Consider the following 21639-nt stretch of genomic DNA (forward strand, 5'->3'; position numbering starts at 1 on the left):
TTAAACAAACCCATTTACAATCCAAATTCCTTTAAACGACTTAACATTTATACACTTAAAAGTATTTTCTTGAAAACAGCGCTTCAAATGCTTGACCCAACAAGCAAAGCTCTCCGAAGTACCTCTTATAAATATAATAAATTAAATGTACAGTGACTTCCTTAATTCTCTGGAACATGTCAATATTTTTGCAGGCTTAGTAACATGTTAAAGTACTTTTAAACTAGGGGCGCCTGGGTGGCTCAGTCGGTTGAGTGTCCTACTTCGGCTCAGGTCATGATCTCGCGGTCATGATCTCGCGGTGAGTTCGAGCCCCGCATCGGGCTCTGTGCTGATGGCTCAGAGCCTGGAGCCTGCTTCGGATTCTGTGTCTCACTCTCTCTCTGACCCTCCCCCGCTCATGCTCTGTCTCTCTCTCTCTGTCAAAAATAAATAAAACATTAAAAAAAATTTTTTTTTTAAAAATAAAGTACTTTTAAACTAAAATTCAGGAGTCTAAGATCATTTAGGCATTTTAAATTAGAATCCAAAGGCCAATGTTACATACCATAATATGGCTAACATGCCAATTGTGTTTAAACACTTTAAATAACAAATACTAACTTGTCCCAATGAATGTAAAAACTCACCTTCACTATATATTTCATCTAAGAACTGCGGCACTTAGTGAGAAGTCCTCTCAAAGGGAAGCAGTAGTTTTGGGCCCAGAGGCCAGGCCAGTTCACAGTGCCAGGAGGACGAGGAACTCAAGCTTGGGGAATTTAAGAGTAGGTTAACTACTGTAGCTAATTCAGCATTAAATGAGAACACCAACAGTGGATGGTTGTGATGAGAACTGAATAAAATAATTTATGGGAGGGGCGCCTGGGGGGCTCAGTCAGTTAAGCATTTGACTCCCCATCTCAGCTCAGGTCAGGATCTCAGTGTTTGTGAGATTGAGCCCCGCGTCAGGCTCTGTGCTGACAACACAGAGCCTGCTTGGAATTCTCTCTCTCTGCCCCTCCGCTGCTCGCATTCTCACTCTCTCAAAATAAACATTTAAAAACTAATAATATATGGGAAAACCCTTATCACAGGTCACACACTTGATGGCAGCTAGTTTTAGACAGAATTTCATCCTCTCATTTTTTTACTAGTACACAAATTACCACCATACTTAAGAAGTATTTTTAAAAGCCTTTACATACGACGTTTATTTAAATAAATTAATTATTTCAACATGAAGACAGTTTCTGACCTCATCTAATCTCATAATTACTCAGGGAAGCAGACTCCTGGTTTCTCATAAGCCAGTGTGCTGTATGTTTACATAAGTCAATTCATAAAAGGGAAACTACACCTTATTTTTGAGCACAGGCTCTTACCAGACCACAGAAATTTTTTTTTCTGCTTTAAAAAAAAAAAAAATCTGAATTCACAGAACTAAATTTTAAAAGGAGATTCCCATTTATTAAAGGAGAACCTTCCTTTAACTAAGGGTCCTTCTAACCCAAGGCATGTTTCCTTACAGACAATTAACACACGCGGTGGAAAAGGAACGGGAAGGCGGGAGAGGTAGCCAGTGTGAAATGTGTGTGCCAGCATTCACTAGCCAGGAACTATCCATCAAGAATTGATACATCTCAGAAATACAAGAAGAAAATAAGAATATCTTTATAAAAAAACGTGACTTACATAGGACTTAAAAAAAAAATACAACTATTTTCCAAAGCAAGCTACTCTAGCTTGGGTTCTGAAGCACAAGATGATTATGGAAATTGAGGGATAAAAATATAAATACAGATCAGAGAAAATGGTTTTCAGAAGGGTCGGGAGCTACAAGATAAGCTCCAAACATATACAACAAGATGAAAGGCTAATTCTTACGAGAGAAATGACAAATTTTATCACTCCTTTGACCTGAGGCAAGCTGAAAACTGGGTAGAAAAACAACGTATCGAGATGGAAGAAAACGTGGTCCACTAAGATCTGTAGACCTTGTTCTGACAAGGATGGTCACGATTCACGGAATAAAAAGAGTATGTGGAATGGAGAATACAATTGTAGGGTATCGAAGCTGCCCCCTCACACTTTGTGAATACATATCTAACTAGTTCAGAGTTAAACTGTTCAGAGCTGGCCACTGATTTGCTGCAACTGGAGCAGAGGCAGTCCCACTACCAGTGGAAGCAGAACATGGGACCCATGATAAATGATGATGTCAAGCAGAGGGAGCCAAGCCTGAAAATCCCAAGGGCACCGATGAGAGTGAAGAGAGAATTTATTTGTCATTGCCATTTGTTGTGTTGTTGCCGTTGTTGTTTTTCCAGGACAGAAATACAAAATAAAGCACTGTTCCTTTAGCAGGATTCCAGCTGAAACCCATTCCAGATTCTGAATGCCTACCCCGATGTTCATACACAACTTCGCTGTATTAAAATCAGTATCGATTTGTCCAAGGTGAACAATACACTATGACCAAGATAACGGAGAACTTCCAGCAGAAGATGCCATGGAATAATTCAAAATATAGTACATATTTGGTAAACCATGGTAAACCACGTCTTAAAATAGGTTCTTATTTTCCAATTATAGTTATTCAGGTCTCTTCCATAAAACTCCTTCTGTGAATAGTTTTGGGGTAGTTTTTAATCTATCAAAGAGATTCTTTCCAATAATTAATAGAATCAAATCGATTTCAAGTTAGCAGTTCTTACAGGTCTCTTTAAGCAGACACTATGATTCCACCTTCTTGTTCTCTAGAAATCCATCAGATGCATGCTGCCACACAGAAGTGCTTTCTTTCCTTGTCATAGTAGCAAAGAGCATATCCATCATCCCCAAGGTTTCTAGTAGTTCTCTTTGGTAATCAATCTCTTTCTCTACAAGTCCTTGAAGTAATAAAAACTTTTTGTCAACTACGGGTGATTGACCAATCACAGGAAGATATATATCTGGAAAGAGAAATAAAACACATTAATGGTAAGTATCTTTCTAAACAATAAACGAATAGCCAATGTTTAGGAAAAGTGTAAAAATATTACCTACAAAGGTACTGAAAAATCTGTACTTACTTTACAATTTATGATTTACAGAAAGTAAACAGTCCAACTGAATAAATGTATTCAAAAAGAAATAATTACAGAAAGTAAATTGTAGAGGTTCTTATTTCATTTTCTCATTAAAAAGTCATCATTAGTGATGTCTAAGACAAAGTTCTTTAATTATAATTATTCTCAGCAATTCAGAACTACTGTAAACATTTTACTTCCTTTAAAATGCATTGTTTTGCTAATGTTGTTTGTTTTCTTCATGATAATCTCTACTGGAGAACTGATAAAACAAGATATTGTAATCTATTTGATTTCATTATCTGACACCTCTATTCTTGCAAGCATGCTAGGATTTTTCAGGTTTTAACAACTACTCACCAATAATTATTTCAGCAGCATTGATCAAAACAGGGGCAAATCTTGGCTGAGAAAGATTCCTAAAAAGCAAAAATTGTTTACTGAAACTTGCAATCTTTCCCAAAAGGTCCTTAAAATAGATTTACTGAATTGTTCCTTCAGTTGTCTACAAAGGTCAATCTAAAAGTAAATGTCTCTCATTTGAGATAAAGAAGGATTTCCGATGCAAAATACAGGTTTCATGACATAAAACATACCGTATCAAAAAATTAAGAACACGACTGATTTCCTTTTCATCCCGGCCTGCAAGGGCATTTGCAAGGACTCCTCTTCGATTTAGCTCCTTTATGATGGAAACTGTAATCTCAGGTGTCTTTATTGTACAACTAGGCTAGAAAAATTTTCAGAGTCAACACGAGCAGATAAGACATCAAAGGAAAAAGATCATAGTCTTGGAACTCACTAACAATTACCGAAGTTAAATAGGTTTTTATCTTTACAGTTTGGAGTAATGGTAATGCACAAGACAAGTAATAAAATGAGTCTTTTAAAAATATGCTCCTTACGGGTTCATCAACTGTAACAAATGTACCATTTTGGTGGGGGATGCTAGTAATAGGAGAGGCTATGTATGTGTAGGGCAGGGAATATATGGGATATCTCTGTACCTTTCCCTCAATTTTGCTGTGAATCTAAAACTGTTCTAAAAAACTAGAGTCTTACTAAAAATAAAAATAAAATTTTAAACACACACACACACACACACACACACACACACACACACACAGCATATTGTATGTATGTATACATGCTCCTCACTTACCTCAAGGACTCTGTCAAGTGCTTTAGAGACCCGGAAATTTTTCAGATCCCTGTCATATAATTCTAGGTGTTTCTTTGATGGCCTGTTGATCAAAATGTCATCCTGTATTACAAAGCAAATTTATAAAGAAAAATCAGTTTCTGTATAGAGTTGCATTGAAAACAAATTTTTTCATAGTGGTATTTTTTTACACCAGGGTGACCCTGAACTGCGTAATAAATACCAGGCATATGCCAAGAATGCAGACTAATTGAAAATGGAATACTTTGCCACATCAATGTTATTATTAACTCTCCTATGACTTAACTTATAACATATACACAACACCTCACTCTGGGCAAATATTACTCATTTCAGTTCTCTTTACGTGGCAGCCTACGTGAGCTGGCAGAAAGAGAAACCAAGAATGTGAGAAACACATCTAGTCCCAACAACTCTGGTAACCAGTAATGAAATGCTACATAGACCGTAACTTCTTTGTATCTCCATCTCCTCAGATGCCAAATGGGGACATAACTGGCTCTGCTACTGTTCAGGGTTGTTTAGGACATTCAATCAGATACCATATGAAAGATATTGCTTTTGAAAACAGTAAAATACTGTAACATTATAATGATCCAGGATATTAAAGTACTCCTTATTCCCCACTACTTATTAATAATGTTCCCAATCTAGCAATCTGGAGAGAGAGCTAATGTAGACAAAAGCAAAATAAAGCTAAATGCCATGTGAACTACACGTTCCAGTAACGTGCAGGGATGGAGTTGGCTACTCTAACAAACTACACCATCTAAAAAGAAAATGTAAGAAATACACAAATACCCGTTGCTTCATGTAATTTTTTCCTTTAATAAAAGTTCGATACGCAGGCCTTCTTCTCCTGGGAAGAGAATCCTTCTTTGCTTCAGATTTCCTATGTTTAACACTTAGTATTCCATTAGTCATTCCCACAACTATTGTCTCATCTTCATGCTAAAAGCAATTAGAAACATAAGTTAGTCTATTCCTAACACATCATTTATCTTACTTTTTCTTCAAAACACCATTTCTGCTTATCCGCACTTTCACAAGAGTTCCATTCAGATAGAGATACTTTGCCTAACAATGATCTATGCAAAAAGTCAGAACAAATCATTTTTTATTCCAGGATATGATTTTACTGATAGAACATGTTATATCCAGTGTAAATTATCACTGGCACTTTGTACAATAATACAGAATTAATGACATCTTGGGGAACTTCTAAAATAATTTTTTTCCTACATCCTCTTACTAGGAAAAGGATTGTGTGATGGCATGACTTTCCACAGTCTGGCCAAGAGAATATTTTATAATAAGCTTTTCCTCTTCTAATTCAGATTTCTATATGATGTATTCAAATTTCCTCTTCTTCCACGGCTCATGAAACTTGACAGTGGACATTCCAGAAAGAGCATCAACAAAGACAAGCACGTTCACTTTATCTCCTTCTCACTCTCCTCTTTTTTTTTCCCCCTCAGAGAGCCAATGTGACTTTCTAGAGTATGTTAACCCTAAGTTAAATGTGTTGAGAAGAGATTTAACAATTTCCCAGATTCTGTCTTTAGAGTTAACAATGCCTACAGCTGTACTTGGTTTGAAGCTGTATGGTGAACAAGACCTAAATCTCAATTCATACTAAATTACTGGGACAAGTCATATAATAGCAACTGTCTTAACTATTTCATGTGGCAAGAAGAAAATAAGATTTATTCAAATACAAAGATAAACTGTAAAATTCCATTTCAGTTTCACTCAACAATGTTAGTGAAAGCTTTAAAAAGGGCTAAAAATACTTACTGCAAGTGCAAGACTCAAAATTGAAGCTGCATAATCAAAACTGTGGACTACTTTATAGGAAGTCGTGCTATATATTTTCACCTTCCTGATAAAAAGGAAAGGTTTGTCATAAATCACCTTGGAAAGGAGTATAAAATGCAAATTTTCTACTTTTTAGAAATATATAAACATTAAATTTTACACATTAATGAAGGAAAATAACAATTAATAATATTAACTGCAAACTAATTCATCACTGAATCTTTTACAACTGAACTGTTTGTCAGCACTAGCCATGTCTGTACAAAGACCTGACTAGTCACCAGAAGAATAGACCGCGAACCAACGTAGCCTGAAGATGACACGTGAGAGTAAAAAGAAAGTATCAAAGCCCACTGGAAGTCAAAAGAGCAGGGTTTCTCAACGTTAGCATGCTCTGCACCATGGGCCAGATCAGTCTTTGTTGTGGAGGCTGTTCTGTGCACTGCAGGAAGCTCAGCAGCATCCTGAACCACTACCCACAGCAGGCCAGCAGCTCACCACTGCCAACTGGTGCCAACAACCCATAATGTCTCTAGCTGCTGCTGCGCATCCTCTTGGAGACACAAGTCACTGTGGGCTGAGAACTGTGAACAGAGCCAACTCACACTTGATTTTTGAGGGACACATCTAAAACCTGAGTCCCAGGGGCGCCTGAGTGGCTCAGTTGGTTAAGCATCCGACTTCAGCTCAGGACACGATCTTGCAATCCATGAGTTCAAGCCCTGCGTCGGGCTCTGTGCTGACAGCTCAGAGCCTGGAGGCTCCTTCAGATTCTGTGTCTCCCTCTCTTTCTGCCTCACCCCCCCACTTGCACACACACACACACACTCTCTCTCTCTCTCTCTCTCTCAAAAAAATAAACAAACATACATTTAAAAAAAGTTTTTTTTAAACTCGAGTCCCAAATTGCCTAGTAACACCATTTCAGAGAATCTGCTACCTATTTACAAAATAAATTCCTTTCTGTTTAAAATATTTTCTAGCTTTTAAAATATGTATTAAGCATACTGAAAAACCAGGCTTTCCATAATAGTGAAAATAGGAAATATGGAAACAAAATGACCAAAAACAAACAAATGTAAGTAACTACAAGAACTGTGCCATAGTTCTAGCCACATGCTACTGAGCAATTGAAGGGTGGTTATGAAAATGAAGAGCCAAATTTTCAATTTTACTTGATTTTAATTAACTTATTTTAATTTTAATTTTTTTTTTTAATTTTTTTTTTCAACGTTTATTTATTCTTGGGACAGAGAGAGAGCATGAACGGGGGAGGGTCAGAGAGAGAGGGAGACACAGAATCGGAAACAGGCTCCAGGCTCTGAGCCATCAGCCCAGAGCCCGACGCAGGGCCCGAACCCACGGACCGCGAGATCGTGACCTGGCTGAAGTCGGGCGCCCAACCGACTGCGCCATCCAGGCGCCCCTGCTTATTTTAATTTTAAAACTGAGGCAGTATTAAAACATTTTTCTGTTTAACAAAACTATATTTCACTTTAATCACTATAAATTACCACATCATAGGGCACATATTGGATGCTTAATTTGTCTCTAGTCTCTTGGTAATAATTTTTACACAGATTACGCGTTGAAATGATATTTTAGATACACTGAACTAAATGAAACATATTATTAAATTAATTTTACCTAGTTCCTTTTGCCTTTTTGTGGCTACTACAATATTTAAAACTACTTATGTAGCCCACATCTTATTTCTGTTGGCCAGCACTGTTCTAGAACTTTAACTAATGGAATACTACTGCTTATATAAAAAAAGAATATTTGAATCACGTTCAAGTATAGAAATTTTCACATACAATTTTAACTTTTGAAGAATATAAGCTAGAATGTATACATACACTCAGAAGAAATCTTTTAAAATATACAAATATATACACAAAGGATTTTTTAAAGCCACAGAATAACATAGACTATTTTAAAGATTAACGTTCAAATGGTTCAATAAAATTCCTTAAGTGTGCAAGTTAACGCACTAAATTTTGTCAAGTAAGGAAATAAGTTTACTGTATTGTAAATAAAAGGTCAAAACTATTTTCAACTCAATAGATTTTCAAAGAAGTCATTTGACAGAACATTTATTTCATCACAAATACTGCAGAAATAACTCATTTTCTCAAGCAGTAAATATTTGTACAATACCAATAATAAGGAAAGAAAATGAAAATGCTAACCTATCCAGTGACCCAGAGAGTAACCTCTGTCCAGAGCTGCTCAGATATAAACATGTCACAGTTTTATGATGATTTTTCAAAGATACTAGCAACTGTCCTCCTTTTAGTACGTCCCAGATTTTAACATAACGACCTCCTATAGAAAGAAATCATCATTAGTTTGAAATTCTGCCTCTACATTCAATAGTTTCAAGATTTGAAAAGCATTCTTTACTAGACACTGCACAGCATGGAGGTGAAGTGAAGGGTTCTGCAAAACTGCCCCGTTTCAATGCTGTCTCTATCATTTATTGAGTTTGTAACTGATGATAACAAATAGTTCTTACCACGAAGAACTGTTACAACGAAAAATTGTTGCATACCTGTAAAGTTCACAGAACTGCCTACAAAATAAAAAGTATAACCAAAATGGATTTTAAGAAAATTGTAATAAAATCATTCTGCAAAAGAAACGGGTCACTACAGAAATTAATAATAGAGTTTCATTTCCTAAAAAGTTTGTGAATCCCAACAAAACTGAAAAATTTCCCTATCACTTCTACTCTAAGAGTTAGAAGCGTCCTTAAAGGCAATTTAATCTAAAAGTTTAAAAAGAATTCTTCTACTATAGCATCTTCTATTTCAATGAAATATTACACAGAAGTCTAGAAGGTAAAATTGAAGAATGAGTTGGAGAGGGGGGAGCAAAGGTCTTACCTATCCTGCCTGGGAAACCGGGCCTGGGAGCCAATTCATAGTCCCTGTCTCACCACATGCGGCAGCTCATGAGAGCACAGTTTAAAACAAGTGATCCTATCCAAACTCTCATTTTCAAAGTCTACAGGAGTTAAGGGATTTTCCAAGGTCATACAATTAGCTAGTGACAAAGTGGAGATTAGCACACACGTGTCCATTCTCCCCATTCAGCTTGTTTCCATTTCTCAAAATAACATCAAGAAAAATGGATACATCTGACAATGTCATCAATTTATTTTGAAACTAAACAGGTACTGGGGAAGAAGTACAAAACAGGGTAATTTCTATTCGGGTTTTAGAATTAAGAAAAAAAATCTATACACACAGCCATATACGTGCTATGAATTATACACACCACCTTTGTATTCTAATGTCAACACATTAACTTTGACTTGATAAATCAAAGAAGCCGATTTATTTCTCCCATTCTCATTTTGAAAATGCTCTAGGATCAACAGTACAGAAAAATACCTCAGTTCCAGCTTGATGAAAAACGTACCAAGACCCCTTTTGAACGCCACATTATACCCTCCTCCAGAACTACTGGCTATTTTCTGGACAAAGTCACTTCAATCAAAAGAGACATAACAACAGACAAGCCTGATTCTAGAACTGAAAGAACTGTGATCTCTTTCAACCTAATATTTCTTAGGTAGGAATAACAGGCATACAACCTGGATTTCTGGCTTATATACACAATGCAGGCTCTCGAGTTCTGGGATTTCAGATCCGCCACTCTATCGTGGACAAATTACTTTAAAAACTTTTATTTATTTCCTTAGTTGCAAAATAGGGAGAAAACTCACTCACTTCTAGGCTCAACAATTTGTATATAAGAGCCCAGTACCTGGCTCACATTAGGTAGTCAATAAATAACAACTGCTTGCTTGTCCTGTTTATCAAGTGAGCAAAACCTAGGTATGTAATTCAAGTGCACAATATTAAATTATAAAAAGTAACTGATAAAGACATAACTGACTCAAAACCAACTATCTAGGTAAAAGCAATTTTTAAAATACCTGCTGATACCAGAAGACCTCCAGAGGGAAAGAGCAGGACACTCTCCACTGGATGCCCATGCTCAACAGAGATCACACTCTTATTGGTTCGTGCGTCAAACATCTTGAGGGTATGATCATATGACCCTAAAATGTCAATTTTGGTGTTAGGTGAGTTTCGTTACTCAAATCAACAAAAACTAAACATACGTGTGTGTATGCAAACAAATTTGAAAAGAAGAAAGGGCTTAGATAAAATTTAAAGACACATATATACGTTCATGATGACAAAGTACCTACAAACTCTGGGACCACTGATTATTTCTGAAAAAGCATTACTATACCATACTATATCATATAGGACCTTAAACTATTCCCATCTTCAAGTTATTGTCACTACTCAATCACCTGGGAACCTCTGCACAAGCACCCACAAAGACTGAACTCCATTATCTTTGTTTCTCAGCTGCTTGGAGGCTCTGTGAAAACCAGAGTACTAAACCATAGTTCAGACACTCATGTTTTCAAGGAAGCCTTATGTTTCCAAACACACTTGGAAGACAATAAGAACAATCACCAAAAGAAGAAAAAGAAAAGAATTGGATAAACAGAAACATATTCCTTTATAAAATTTTTTACATTGCTCTATCCCAAAAGAGTCCCAAAGCAGCGTCAAATTATATCGCAATAAAATGATCAACTTCAGGAGGGAAAAACAGTTCACCAACCTGTTACAAAGAGATCTGGGTTCAGTTTGCTAGCACATCCACACCTCACATAATCAGAATGTTCTTTGAATGTCAGAATTTCTTTGGAGTTTGGAATATCCCACAATTTAACCGTATAATCATCAGCCCCAGAGACCACATGATATTTGTCAGCTGTAAAATCGACTGTATGAACTGCTCTAAAAAATTAAGGATCAGTATGTTAAACAGCAAGAAAAAAACTAACATAAAACATAAAACTCTGCTTTTCCCCAAATAACAAAAAAAGCTCAGTTTTAGGGAGTAATTGTAGGGGGAAATCATGAGAGAAAAATCTTTAAAACAGATATCCGTCCCTAAGCCAATTTAAAATTCTAAATACCCTTAATAATTAATAATATTTGGGGCGCCTGGGTGGCGCAGTCGGTTAAGCGTCCGACTTCAGCCAGGTCGCGATCTCGCGGTCCGTGAGTTCGAGCCCCGCGTCTGGCTCTGGGCTGATGGCTCAGAGCCTGGAGCCTGTTTCTGATTCTGTGTCTCCCTCTCTCTCTGCCCCTCGCCCGTTCATGCTCTGTCTCTCTCTGTCCCAAAAATAAATAAACGTTGAAAAAAAATTTTTTTTAATAATTAATATTTAATAATTTAATTAAATTTAATTTTTATTATATTTATTTATTTTTATTTATTTATTTATTTATTTATTTAATAATTAATAATATTCAACAGCCTTACAAGTTATTTTCTATATGTTAACAATTCTACAAAACTGCTCAATAAAGGTAAACGTTCTAAATGTTGGAGCAAAGGTACTTTTAATTGAAAAACTTTCAAAATGGGGGACAGGTGCCTGGGTGGCTCAGCTGGTTGGGTGCTGACAGCACAGAACATGCTTGGGATTCTCTCTCTGCCCCTCCCCCGCTCACTCACACCCTCTCTCTCTCTCAAAAGAAATGGATAAACACTTAAAAATTTTTTTCAGGGGCACCTGCGTGGCTCAGTCAGTTAAGCTCCTGATTCTTGATTTCAGCTCAGGCCATGACCTCACAGTCTCTAGGATCGAGTCCCACGTCAGGCTCTGTGCTGACAGCAACAGAGCCTGCTTGGGATTCTCTCTCTCCCCCTCTCCCAAAATAAATAAACTTACTTAAAAAAAATATTTCAAAATGGGTAGTTCTTTACAAAATTCTAAGAAGACTTGACACTAAGTAGGATCATGTTAAGTGAATTTGTTATATTTTAAATGTTTCACTTATGAGAAAAGACCTTCCTGATAATACACTGTAAAAAACACTTCAGATTTTTAAATCAGTAGCAAATGTCAGAATTGAAAGTGGTAATTCTGATATAAAGTTATAATATAAAATTGCCCTGACCATTTATCAAGGGGAAAATATTAAATTCAAGAAGAAAAAATCAACCTTCCAACTTGACTTCAAAATGAGAACCTCCACTATAGTTCAGCCTATAGAGTTCTCATTCATAGTTGTGAGGTACCTTTAGATCAGTGGTTTATAACCTTGACTGATCACAGAACTCACTAAGAAATTACATGAAAGCTATAGGAAATCTTCCCGGAAAAACATACATTTCTTCAAATGTCACAAACAATTCTACAGAATTCATGAGCCCCATCAAACTGGACCATAGGACTGGCCTAGATTAAGCACTCTGTCCTTGAACAATCATGAAATAAAGTATATACAGGTACATAATCTTCACAGAACTTCTCTATGTTTTTATTCAAAGCCCCAAAAAAAGAAACCAAAAAAGCTTACAACAACAAAACAACAAAGAACACATAAAAACCAACTGTCTGTAACAATATGGTGACAGATGTTAACTAGACTTATTATTTTGCAACATATACAAATATCGAACATACAACTGAAACGAACATAATGTTTTGTTAATTATACCTCAGTTAAAAAAAAAAATTGTTTTTAAATTTTTAAACACTGGCTCTTACTTAGTATGGCCTTCAAAGTGCCTGAGGGGAGCTCTCCCAGTTATATCAAAAAGCTGAACTCCACCATCTTCACTGCCAGCCACAAGCAGTCTACCATCCTGACGAAAAGTAGCACAGTATGCTGTGTCTTTAAATCGGGAAAAGGTTTTTATAGGTTCTTGAGAATATCGGCCATAAATGTGAATCTATGAAAAGATAAAAAACACAGTACTTAACCAAATGCCTCTAGATCAGTAGTACATATAAAGACACAAAAGAAAAATAAATGTAGTATTATATTTACCCTCGAGGAAGCTGTGACAGCGTAATTATATGGAGGCTGCGGAGAAAAGTCTACTTTTGACACTGCACCAAACTCCTTGATCTGAACAGGGGTCTTAACAAAACAAAATACAAAGTATTAACAGAGTTACAACTGTAAGACTGTTCAAGCATTACATAATTTCTTACTCGATCGTTTCACTTTGTTCTTAGTAACATTTACTAGGTTGTAGCTAATACAGAAGTATGAAAAAGCAAACAAGGTCCAAATAACATCCTGGCTGTCATTAAAGTAAATAACTGTATGGCTGGAAAACCATACTCCACTCTTTCTCTTCAGTTGTGGAGTTTTCTGTGATTATTACTGGGGAGAAAAAGTTATGCCTGTGCCAGCATACATTTAACCATGTATTCTGTAACTGACACAAAGATCACACCATGCAGGCTGTTCTGAACCTCGCTTCCTTTCACTCAATTACACATCTCAGCTAATTTTTCATATGATCAATAGATTTGCCGTCCATTATAGGGTACATCATAATTTACTTTACCGGTCCGCTACTAAGGGACACAGGTTTTCCCAGAATTTCTAGCATTACAAATAATACTTTAATCAACATCTATATACCTGTATCTCAGCAAATTTAGGGGACTGTAATCTTTGGGTAAGTTTCAAACTGTGGAACTTACATGGCCAAAAGGTATTTTTATCACAATAGATAATGCGAAACTGCCCTCCAGAAAGTCTGCATCAATTTTCCTCCCTCAAGTAGCAATGATCAAAATTTTTCATTTGTGCCAATATAACAGATGAAAAGTAGTATCCAAATTATTGTGGTAACTGACATTTCTTTATGAGTGAAGCCACAGCTCTTTTATACATTTTATTGGTCATTTAAGTTTCTTGTTCCATTAACCTCCCAATCCCAATCTTTTTCCACTTTTCTATTTAGTGTTCATCTTTTAAAAAAATAATTTTCAAGCTTTTAAAGATAGTCTAGCAGAATTAATTCTGCATCACTTTCTCCTTAGTTTTGCAAAGGCAAAAAAAATTTTCTCGCATGACATTCAAATTCTAAGATTTAATTCATTTGGCATTCATTAATCATCTATCCTGCGCTAGGTCCTTGTATGATTAAAATGATTAAGCAGTAGGGACTTTTATAAAAAATTCTAAGAAAAAACATCAGCTACCTAATTTTCTACCCAAATTATGAACTGGTGATTGATTCCTTTTAGTTATTAGTTCTCTATTAGAGTATCCAAAGTATAACATATGCTGGAGAAATGAGCATCAGTACAACCCCCTCGTTACTGTCTCCACTTACCTTATAGTTGTTCCAGTACAGTGTGTCTTGGGTGATTTTTTCACCAAGTATAGGATACGTCTGAATAGCTACAGGCTTATAACCAGCCATAATTTCATACAATTGGACTGTTATCCAAGAATAAATAGTTTGAAATTGATGTTAGAAATAATTACAGTGACTCTGCTTTATGTCTGAAAAAAAAAAAATTTTAAATACATGTTATTCTTAAACCTGTATAACTTTCACTTTGTGACTTTTCAAAAGGCTGTGTGGTAGCTTATAGGATTAGTGACCAATAAACCATTTAACACAGAAGAGACAACCTTAAGGAAGCAGGTAGAATACAGATAGGACTACCAGAGTGCACCCTCTACTCAGCTATACACATAAGCTGTACACAAATATTCTCACATCTAACTAGCCAATTTACAACACCTGGAAGTAAGTCCGGCTCAACCATTCATCCAGTAGCCAAAGCAGAAGTGCACTGGCTTGGATTGCTTATTTCTTAACAACAGAAAGCATTAAGGTGAAACTGCAAATGGAAAAGTTTCCTGAAACCAAATTTAAGATAACATTCAATCTATAAGAACACAGTCTAGGGTCTTGACTTCCTGAAAGCCTTAGAAATACCAAGAAGGAAAACAAAGCTAGTATTCTAATGGAAAAGCTTAAAATTAAAAATTTTTTAAATTCTTTTTTAATGTTTATTTACTCTTTGAGAGAGAGAGAGAGCGCGCGTGCACACAGGCGAGGGGCAGAGAGAGGGAGACAGAATCTGAAACAGGCCTCAGGCTCTGGGCTGTCAGCATAGAGCCCAACGCGGGGCTTGAGCTCATGAACGGTGAGATCATGACCTGAGCCAAAGTTGGACGCTTAACCGATTGAGCCACCCAGGCAACCCGGAGAAGCTTAAAATTAACTTTAAGAAAAGGGGCTCCTGAGTGGCCGAGTCATTAAGCGTCCAACTCTTGATTGCAGCTCAGGTCATGTTCTCCTGGTTCTTGGGATTCAGCCCCACAAAGGGCTCTGTGCTGACAGGGGAACCTGCTTGGGATTCTCTCTGTCTCCCTCTCTCCTCTCTGCCCCATCTCTAAGAAGAAATAAATAAATAAAAATTTTTTTAAACAGTAGGATAAAAATGAATTAAAACTTTTAACTAACATACATAGAATTAAGCCAAAACATCTCTCCAGAACTATTCAGCTGTAAAAGAGATTCATGTTATCAGTGGTGCAACTCATTGTCTATCCCAAAAAGCCTGGTAACAGTGCATGAGTAATACCAAAATGAATAGGGATGGCATATGCTAAAGGCTATTTTGATGAAACACAGCAATCAATGATTAAAAGGAAGGAAACATTTCTTTCATTCAAGTACCTACACTGTATAGGGCACTGTTCTAGGCTATGGAGATACTATGTTGAGTAAAACAGATATGGGTCAGAGCTTTCACACACTCCAATATTCTCCATTTTAGGTGATGATTGGCAGAATCTAGGACTATGGAATCAGTTTTGACTTGTCCTTCCTCTTCACTTTTAACATCCAAGTAGTTAAGATGATTTTACCTCCCAGATCTTTCTAAACTTCCATCATGTCCACTCTACCAAGTTCCACTGCCCTAATCAGATCTTCTCATCTACTGATATGGTGCAGTATAAGGGCTCCTGACTCCCTCATTCATCTTTTAAATAGCCATCAGCAAGATCCAGCTTTTGCTACAAAGCCCAACCTTGCCTGAAAATAAAGGTCTAACCTCCCTAACATGGCATGTGATCTGGCCCTTGCTTACCTTTCCAGCTTCACTTCTTTGTTACTCCCTTTTAACACAGCATTCTCTTTCTTCTCTCATTCTTTGCTCATTTGTCCTCTTTTGCCAGGAATGATCTCCATCTACCCACTTGCTGTTTATCATTTAAAGCTCAACTCAAGAATCATATCCCCCAGGAAACCTTCTGTGAACTAATCCTACTTCACTCTGCATATTTCTGTCACTGTGCATAGTAAAATTGCATTTGTAATGATCTCTTTTTCCTACTAAACTGAACATTTTGTACCTGGAAGATTTTTTTTAAGTGCTCAAAGAAAACTTGTGGAAGGAAGGAAAGAAAGCATTGTGTTGGGTTCTATGGAAAAACACAAAATTAAAATCACAAATGGTGTCTGTAATATGAACATTACTACACAGTGAGAGTCAACAAACTTCTTCTGTAAGGAACCAGAAGATAAATAACTTAAGCTTTGCTGGCCAACAGGCAAAATGGAGAATATCATGTTGTTACAAGAAAGCAAGCAAGAAAAAAAAATCCCAATTTTTTACTAATCCCCCCCCCCAAATAATTATGAGTACAATTTTATGTTTACAAATGAAAAGAATGAGATTTATGGAGGCGGGGAATAATATTTTACTCACTTCGGGTTCAAAGTGCTTCCTAGCATCAAACAGATTGCAAACAGTTACCTGTGAAACAATTCTAGGCTCACTGGCAGGCGAAAAGAAACCATCACTTGCCCAGATTTAGCCTGCGGCTCCTTCCCTTACTAGCATACAGGCAAAGCCATCCCTTACTAGAATATCGGCAAAGGAATACCTAACTCTGCCTCGAGAGAAACAGTGTAAAGCTTTAAATGTTTACAAGTAAGGAGTAGTAGTGGTTTGCCAGATAAAAGTGAGATACAGCACTGGAGGAAAGGGAGAGGGGGAACACGACACAATACAAAGGCATGCAGGCAAGAAATGATGTGAAAATGAGTAAGAAAATGATCAGGGAGAGGTCACAGCCTGAGAAACTGAAACTAAATGAATAGACACTACTACAATCCGACGCAGAATAACAGATATATGCTATAAGTAACGTACAAAGTACTAAGCGCTCAAAAAAGATTTTTACTTCTAACCGGGAGGCTCCCAGAAAGACTCACAGTCCATTGCAGCTCGGCCTTGACGTATAAGATCAAAACAGACTGACCTCTTAAGATGAGCACAAGCACACGGGGTGAGGGCAGCATTCGAAACCGAGGGAACATCATTAGCAAAGACAGAGATGGAAATTTGCCCATTGCCTCGGAGGGATGCGCATTAATAACGGTGCACAAGCGAGAATGTGGTCGTAGAAGGGGCAAATATGGGTCGAAGCTAAGCGGTGGGGATCCTGAGAGGTTGGTTAAAGAGTTTCAGCCCGTCTGCGAAGACTGGGAAGCCCCAGAGGAGCACGCGAGATAGCAAAGCAGGCCCGACGTGAGTCCGGACTGCGCCCACCAGGAGCCGCCTTCACCTACCTCCGATAGGCCCCGCGGGTCCGCCGGGACACTTTGTGTCCAAGGAGAATTTCTTGGATTCGGCCAGCCCCCACCCGGACTATTAAGACTCACTCGCGGAAGATCACGCGGACTCTACACGGCGCCGCCGAGACACAGAGAGGGCAGAACTACCTGGCCGGTCGCACAAAAGTGACGTAAGGGCGTAGGCTGACGTGACTTACGCGGCCAGGAGTCATAGGGGCGGGTCGGGGGGGCGGGACGATGGGGGAGGAGGAGTCGTGATCCCAGTACTGGACGGGTGTTGCTCTAGAGACCCAGACGGGTCCTGCTGAAGTGACCCAGTGTCTGTAGTACTTGGGCAGCAGAGACTGCGCAGCGGCGGGGGAAAAAACCTGGAAGTCCTCTCGGCTGCCGTGACGCGGAACGTTTTTTGGCCAAACCCCGAAAGAAGAAATCGGAAGTGACGTCGCGGTCAAAACAAGCCGGGGTTTGGGGGCCTGCAGTGAATCTGTGGCCGCAGATGGAAAGGCCCGACTCGCTGTCGGCTGTCGAAGGTAGTCGCGAGGCCCTGCGCGCCCATCCAATAGGCTTCCGGCCCCTGTCCCCCGGACCCTCCCGCCGGGGGTGAACCAGAGTTTCCGCCTGAGCGACTTTTCGGGCCGAGCTGGCGGGTGGCTCCCGAGCGGACTTCCCTCCCTACAAGTGTCCCTTTCACGGGGCTTCTGCCCTGGGACACCTGTCGCCTATGAGGCGTCATTTTCATAGCACCTTCCTTTCCTTGGTGGACAGTTTCAGGAGTAGGAAGAGCCAAGGGACACCTGTTACTAGGATCCACTGCGGAATGTGTATCTCATTAGGTTTTCTCCCTTCATCCCTGGGCTCTGACCCATCGAGGTGATCCTAGCTCTCCTATGGCCATCCGTCTTCTCACTGCCTCTTACTCTCAATCCTATTTTCACCTCCCCTTCTCCAAGTCTTCAAAATCTTAGCTTAACCCATCAATTTTGGCTCATCTCGTCTAGCGTATTGGCAGGACCAGCGTTCTGTTTTCACTCCCTCCTCGCCCCAGTTCTCTCCTTCTCGAAGAGGGTAATTCCGCCTATATTATGACATGGAAGATGTTTAGAGCTAGAAAGAATATTAGAGATGCCTATTTCAACCGTCTTCGTTGTATAGATTAATACAACGAGTCTCAGAAAAAGTATATGACTTCTCTTTCCATTGTTGCACAGCTAGATAGTAGTGATGTTGAGACCGGAATGCCAGATCTAATTAGCAAGCCCCTGTTGGGCATCTCGCAGGGTCATTTTAGGATAGAAAATAATATGAAACAGTGTTAAACTTCATATCAAAAAACATTTCTGGAGCACCTGATGGGATCAAGCTCTGTTTTGTATGCAAAGATTAGTAAGAGTGGCCCCCAGCCTAGAGAAGTTTTCAGTTTCCTGGGAGTTTAAGTGGAAACATTCAAAGGAATGGTAAATGCCAAAATGGAAATAAATGCAGTGTGCTAAGAGAGCTCAGGGGATTGCATTTAGGCCAGCTCTGGGTAGGAGTCTGTGGGAGATGGGTCGTCCCTCCGGAAATTTTCATAAGAGCCTATATTAAGTTGCTAACATTTTAACTAAACAAAAACTGAGAAGTATATCTTCAGTACATCATAACCAAAGCTTTGTAAAGCCTTTACCTGTCCAAGAATCAGGTGTTATAGATGCCAATAGACATGGATACAATGAGTTTTATCTTAAATTCAAACTGAGAACCACTTATAAACATAGCATGTTAAAAAAATGAACTACAGGTAAGAGGTTAAAGTTTTCACATCAAATTTTTTTAATGTTTTAGCCATTTTAGTTTATGGAATGAAGTCTTGGCACTTTAAAATTAGAAGGTGGTTTGGAGCTACTGGGTAGCTCAGTCGGTTAAGTGTCAGACTTCCGGTCAGGTCATGATCCCACAGTTTATGAGTTCAAGCCCCGCATCAGGCTTTCTGCTGTCAGCATGGAGCCGTTTTGTGTCCTCTATCCGCCTTTCTCTGCCCCTTCCCCTGTCATTGTCTCTCTCTCTCTCTCTTTCTCAAATAAATACGCACTTAAAAATCTAATAAATTTAGAAGGTTGTTTAAATCTATCAGTCAATGAAAAGGTCACCTACTTGAACTATGAAAATAACAAATGCCCAATTTTTGAGAGAAAGATACTATGACAATTTTTTACAACGTTTTCTCCCAACAGGAACTAGCTTCTTTGCATTTTGATGAAGTGCCTCCCACCCCTCTCTGGGCTTTGCCTGTAGCAGGAACTTGGGTTAGTTCTGAAAGCTGGGTAGTCCAAGATCAAGGTGCTAGCATGGTTGTGTTCTGGTGTGAGCCCTCTTCATGGTTCATAGCTTCCATCTTCTTGGTCTAACTTGGTGAAAAACCATGAAAGTTTATTTTCATTGTTAGCTTGATCTTCTGTCCACTTATCAATGTTCAGGAATAGGAGAAGGGAGAAAAGAGTAAAATTTGTTGGAACCTGGTGATGAAGGTAAAAATATGCCTGTATCTCATTTGGTCTTTACCAAGATCCTATGCAATTAGTGGTGATACCCCCATTTTACAGATGAGACTGAGACTTAGAGAGGTTGAATAATGTACCAGTTCACACAGCCAAGAAGTGGGGAAGCTTGGATTCATACCCAGGTGTCTGCCTCCAAACATTGTATGCTTTCTGTTATGTATAGGGGCTTGTAAGAGCACTATGTGCATACTTGATTGAAAAATGATTATTTTGTGTATTATTACCTAAGTTGATATAATCTTTTTAATTTTTTTCTTTCAGATTTTTCAATATCTAAATTCCAAGAACACACTGGATACCACTCCTATAAAACAAAGAGGAAATCATGAAGGAATGTTTTAATCATTGAAACTACAGTTGAAGTCATGGCTACGTCAACAAATCTGGATATTGGAGCCCAGCTGATAGTGGAAGAGTGTCCCAGCACTTACAGTCTAACTGGCACGCCAGACATTAAAATAGAACATCAGCTGGACTCAAATGCAGAGGAAGGATCAGCTCAGGGTGTTGCCATGGGAATGAAATTCATATTACCTAACCGATTTGATATGAACGTGTGTTCTCGATTTGTGAAGTCCTTAAATGAAGAGGATAGTAAAAATATTCAAGATCAGGTTAACTCTGACCTGGAAGTGGCATCTGTCCTATTTAAAGGTTGCAAGTTATGGTATAAATATGTGCATTTGTTCTGTTTTTGTTTTTTTGGTTTTGGTTTTGGTTTTTCCTTTCTGATCATGAGATTTTGAGTTTGGGAAGAGAGTTTGGAAGTCATCTTTTAATATGATTTTGTAGAATCTCACAGAAACCGAAATTAAATAATTTTCATGTTTTGTGATGTCTATAATGTATGTTGATTTTTTAAAATTTTCTAGCTTGACCTTTATTTAGAAATTAAAGTTTCTTATTTGTACCTTTTTAAATGATAGAAGAAAAATTATTCATGCCTTTTAAGAAATGAATTAGCTTAATATTCCCTATTCCATGAATATTTGGCCTCAGTTTCCCATGCATTAATGCAGTGAAGTCTGCCATCATATTGTAGATTTATTTTTATAACAATCTACTGAATAAAAAAGCTAATTTCAAAATAAAATTGTTCAAAATTAATACAGATTTTTCCTGGAACTTTCACTATGATGATATAGATTTTTTAATAGCAAAGAATAATTTAATATCACTTGAGAAACAGTTGAAGATGTACCTCGTGTATTTCTCTTTTAATGTAAACATTGACATAGAACTTTGAAATGTTTTATCATTAAAATATTGTGTTAATGTGTTTAAATTTATTTTACTTAGCTGAATGCAATATCCATACATCTCCTTCTCCGGGAATTCAAGTAAGGCATGTCTACACTCCCTCTACAACAAAGCACTTCTCACCCATAAAACAATCAACTACTTTAACCAACAAACACAGAGGAAATGAGGTCTCAACCACACCTCTCTTAGCAAATTGTAAGTATTTCCCACTGATTTGTTAAAATATTCTTATTACTGGTATAATGCTTTCAAGAGTTTGGCCTTGAAACATTATTTTCTTTGAATGCATATTCTATTTGGAAAGTGATGTCTTTTTTTTTTTTTTTTTTTT

General features: G+C 37.9%; 2 protein-coding genes across 3 annotated transcripts in view; one reads left to right on the forward strand and one right to left on the reverse strand.

Moving 5' to 3' along the window:
• Positions 1–1164: 1164 nt before the first annotated feature.
• UTP15 (UTP15 small subunit processome component) lies at positions 1165–17670 on the reverse strand. Its single transcript, XM_040450949.1, has 13 exons — positions 17503–17670; positions 14239–14411; positions 12933–13025; positions 12650–12834; positions 10705–10883; positions 9998–10123; positions 8244–8379; positions 6031–6115; positions 5035–5184; positions 4213–4314; positions 3647–3780; positions 3411–3469; positions 1165–2933 (listed from the first exon to the last, which is right to left on the reverse strand). The coding sequence occupies exons 2-13, from the start codon at positions 14326–14328 to the stop codon at positions 2716–2718; spliced, it is 1557 nt and encodes a 518-aa protein (XP_040306883.1). The 5' UTR covers positions 14329–14411; positions 17503–17670; the 3' UTR covers positions 1165–2715.
• A 65-nt stretch (positions 17671–17735) lies between these two features.
• ANKRA2 (ankyrin repeat family A member 2) overlaps positions 17736–21639 on the forward strand; it is a 12201-nt gene continuing 8297 nt past the window's right edge. For both annotated transcript variants that reach the window (XM_040450950.1, XM_040450951.1), the window contains exons 1-3: positions 17736–18038; positions 20307–20699; positions 21345–21503. In XM_040450950.1, coding sequence (XP_040306884.1) covers positions 20411–20699; positions 21345–21503 — 448 coding nt within the window. In that variant the 5' untranslated portion in view covers positions 17736–18038; positions 20307–20410. The remainder of the gene's footprint in view (positions 18039–20306; positions 20700–21344; positions 21504–21639) is intronic.

This window comes from Herpailurus yagouaroundi, unplaced genomic scaffold (assembly GCF_014898765.1).
Source record: "Herpailurus yagouaroundi ecotype Mexico unplaced genomic scaffold, PumYag 29, whole genome shotgun sequence".
Lineage (NCBI taxonomy): Eukaryota > Metazoa > Chordata > Mammalia > Carnivora > Felidae > Herpailurus > Herpailurus yagouaroundi.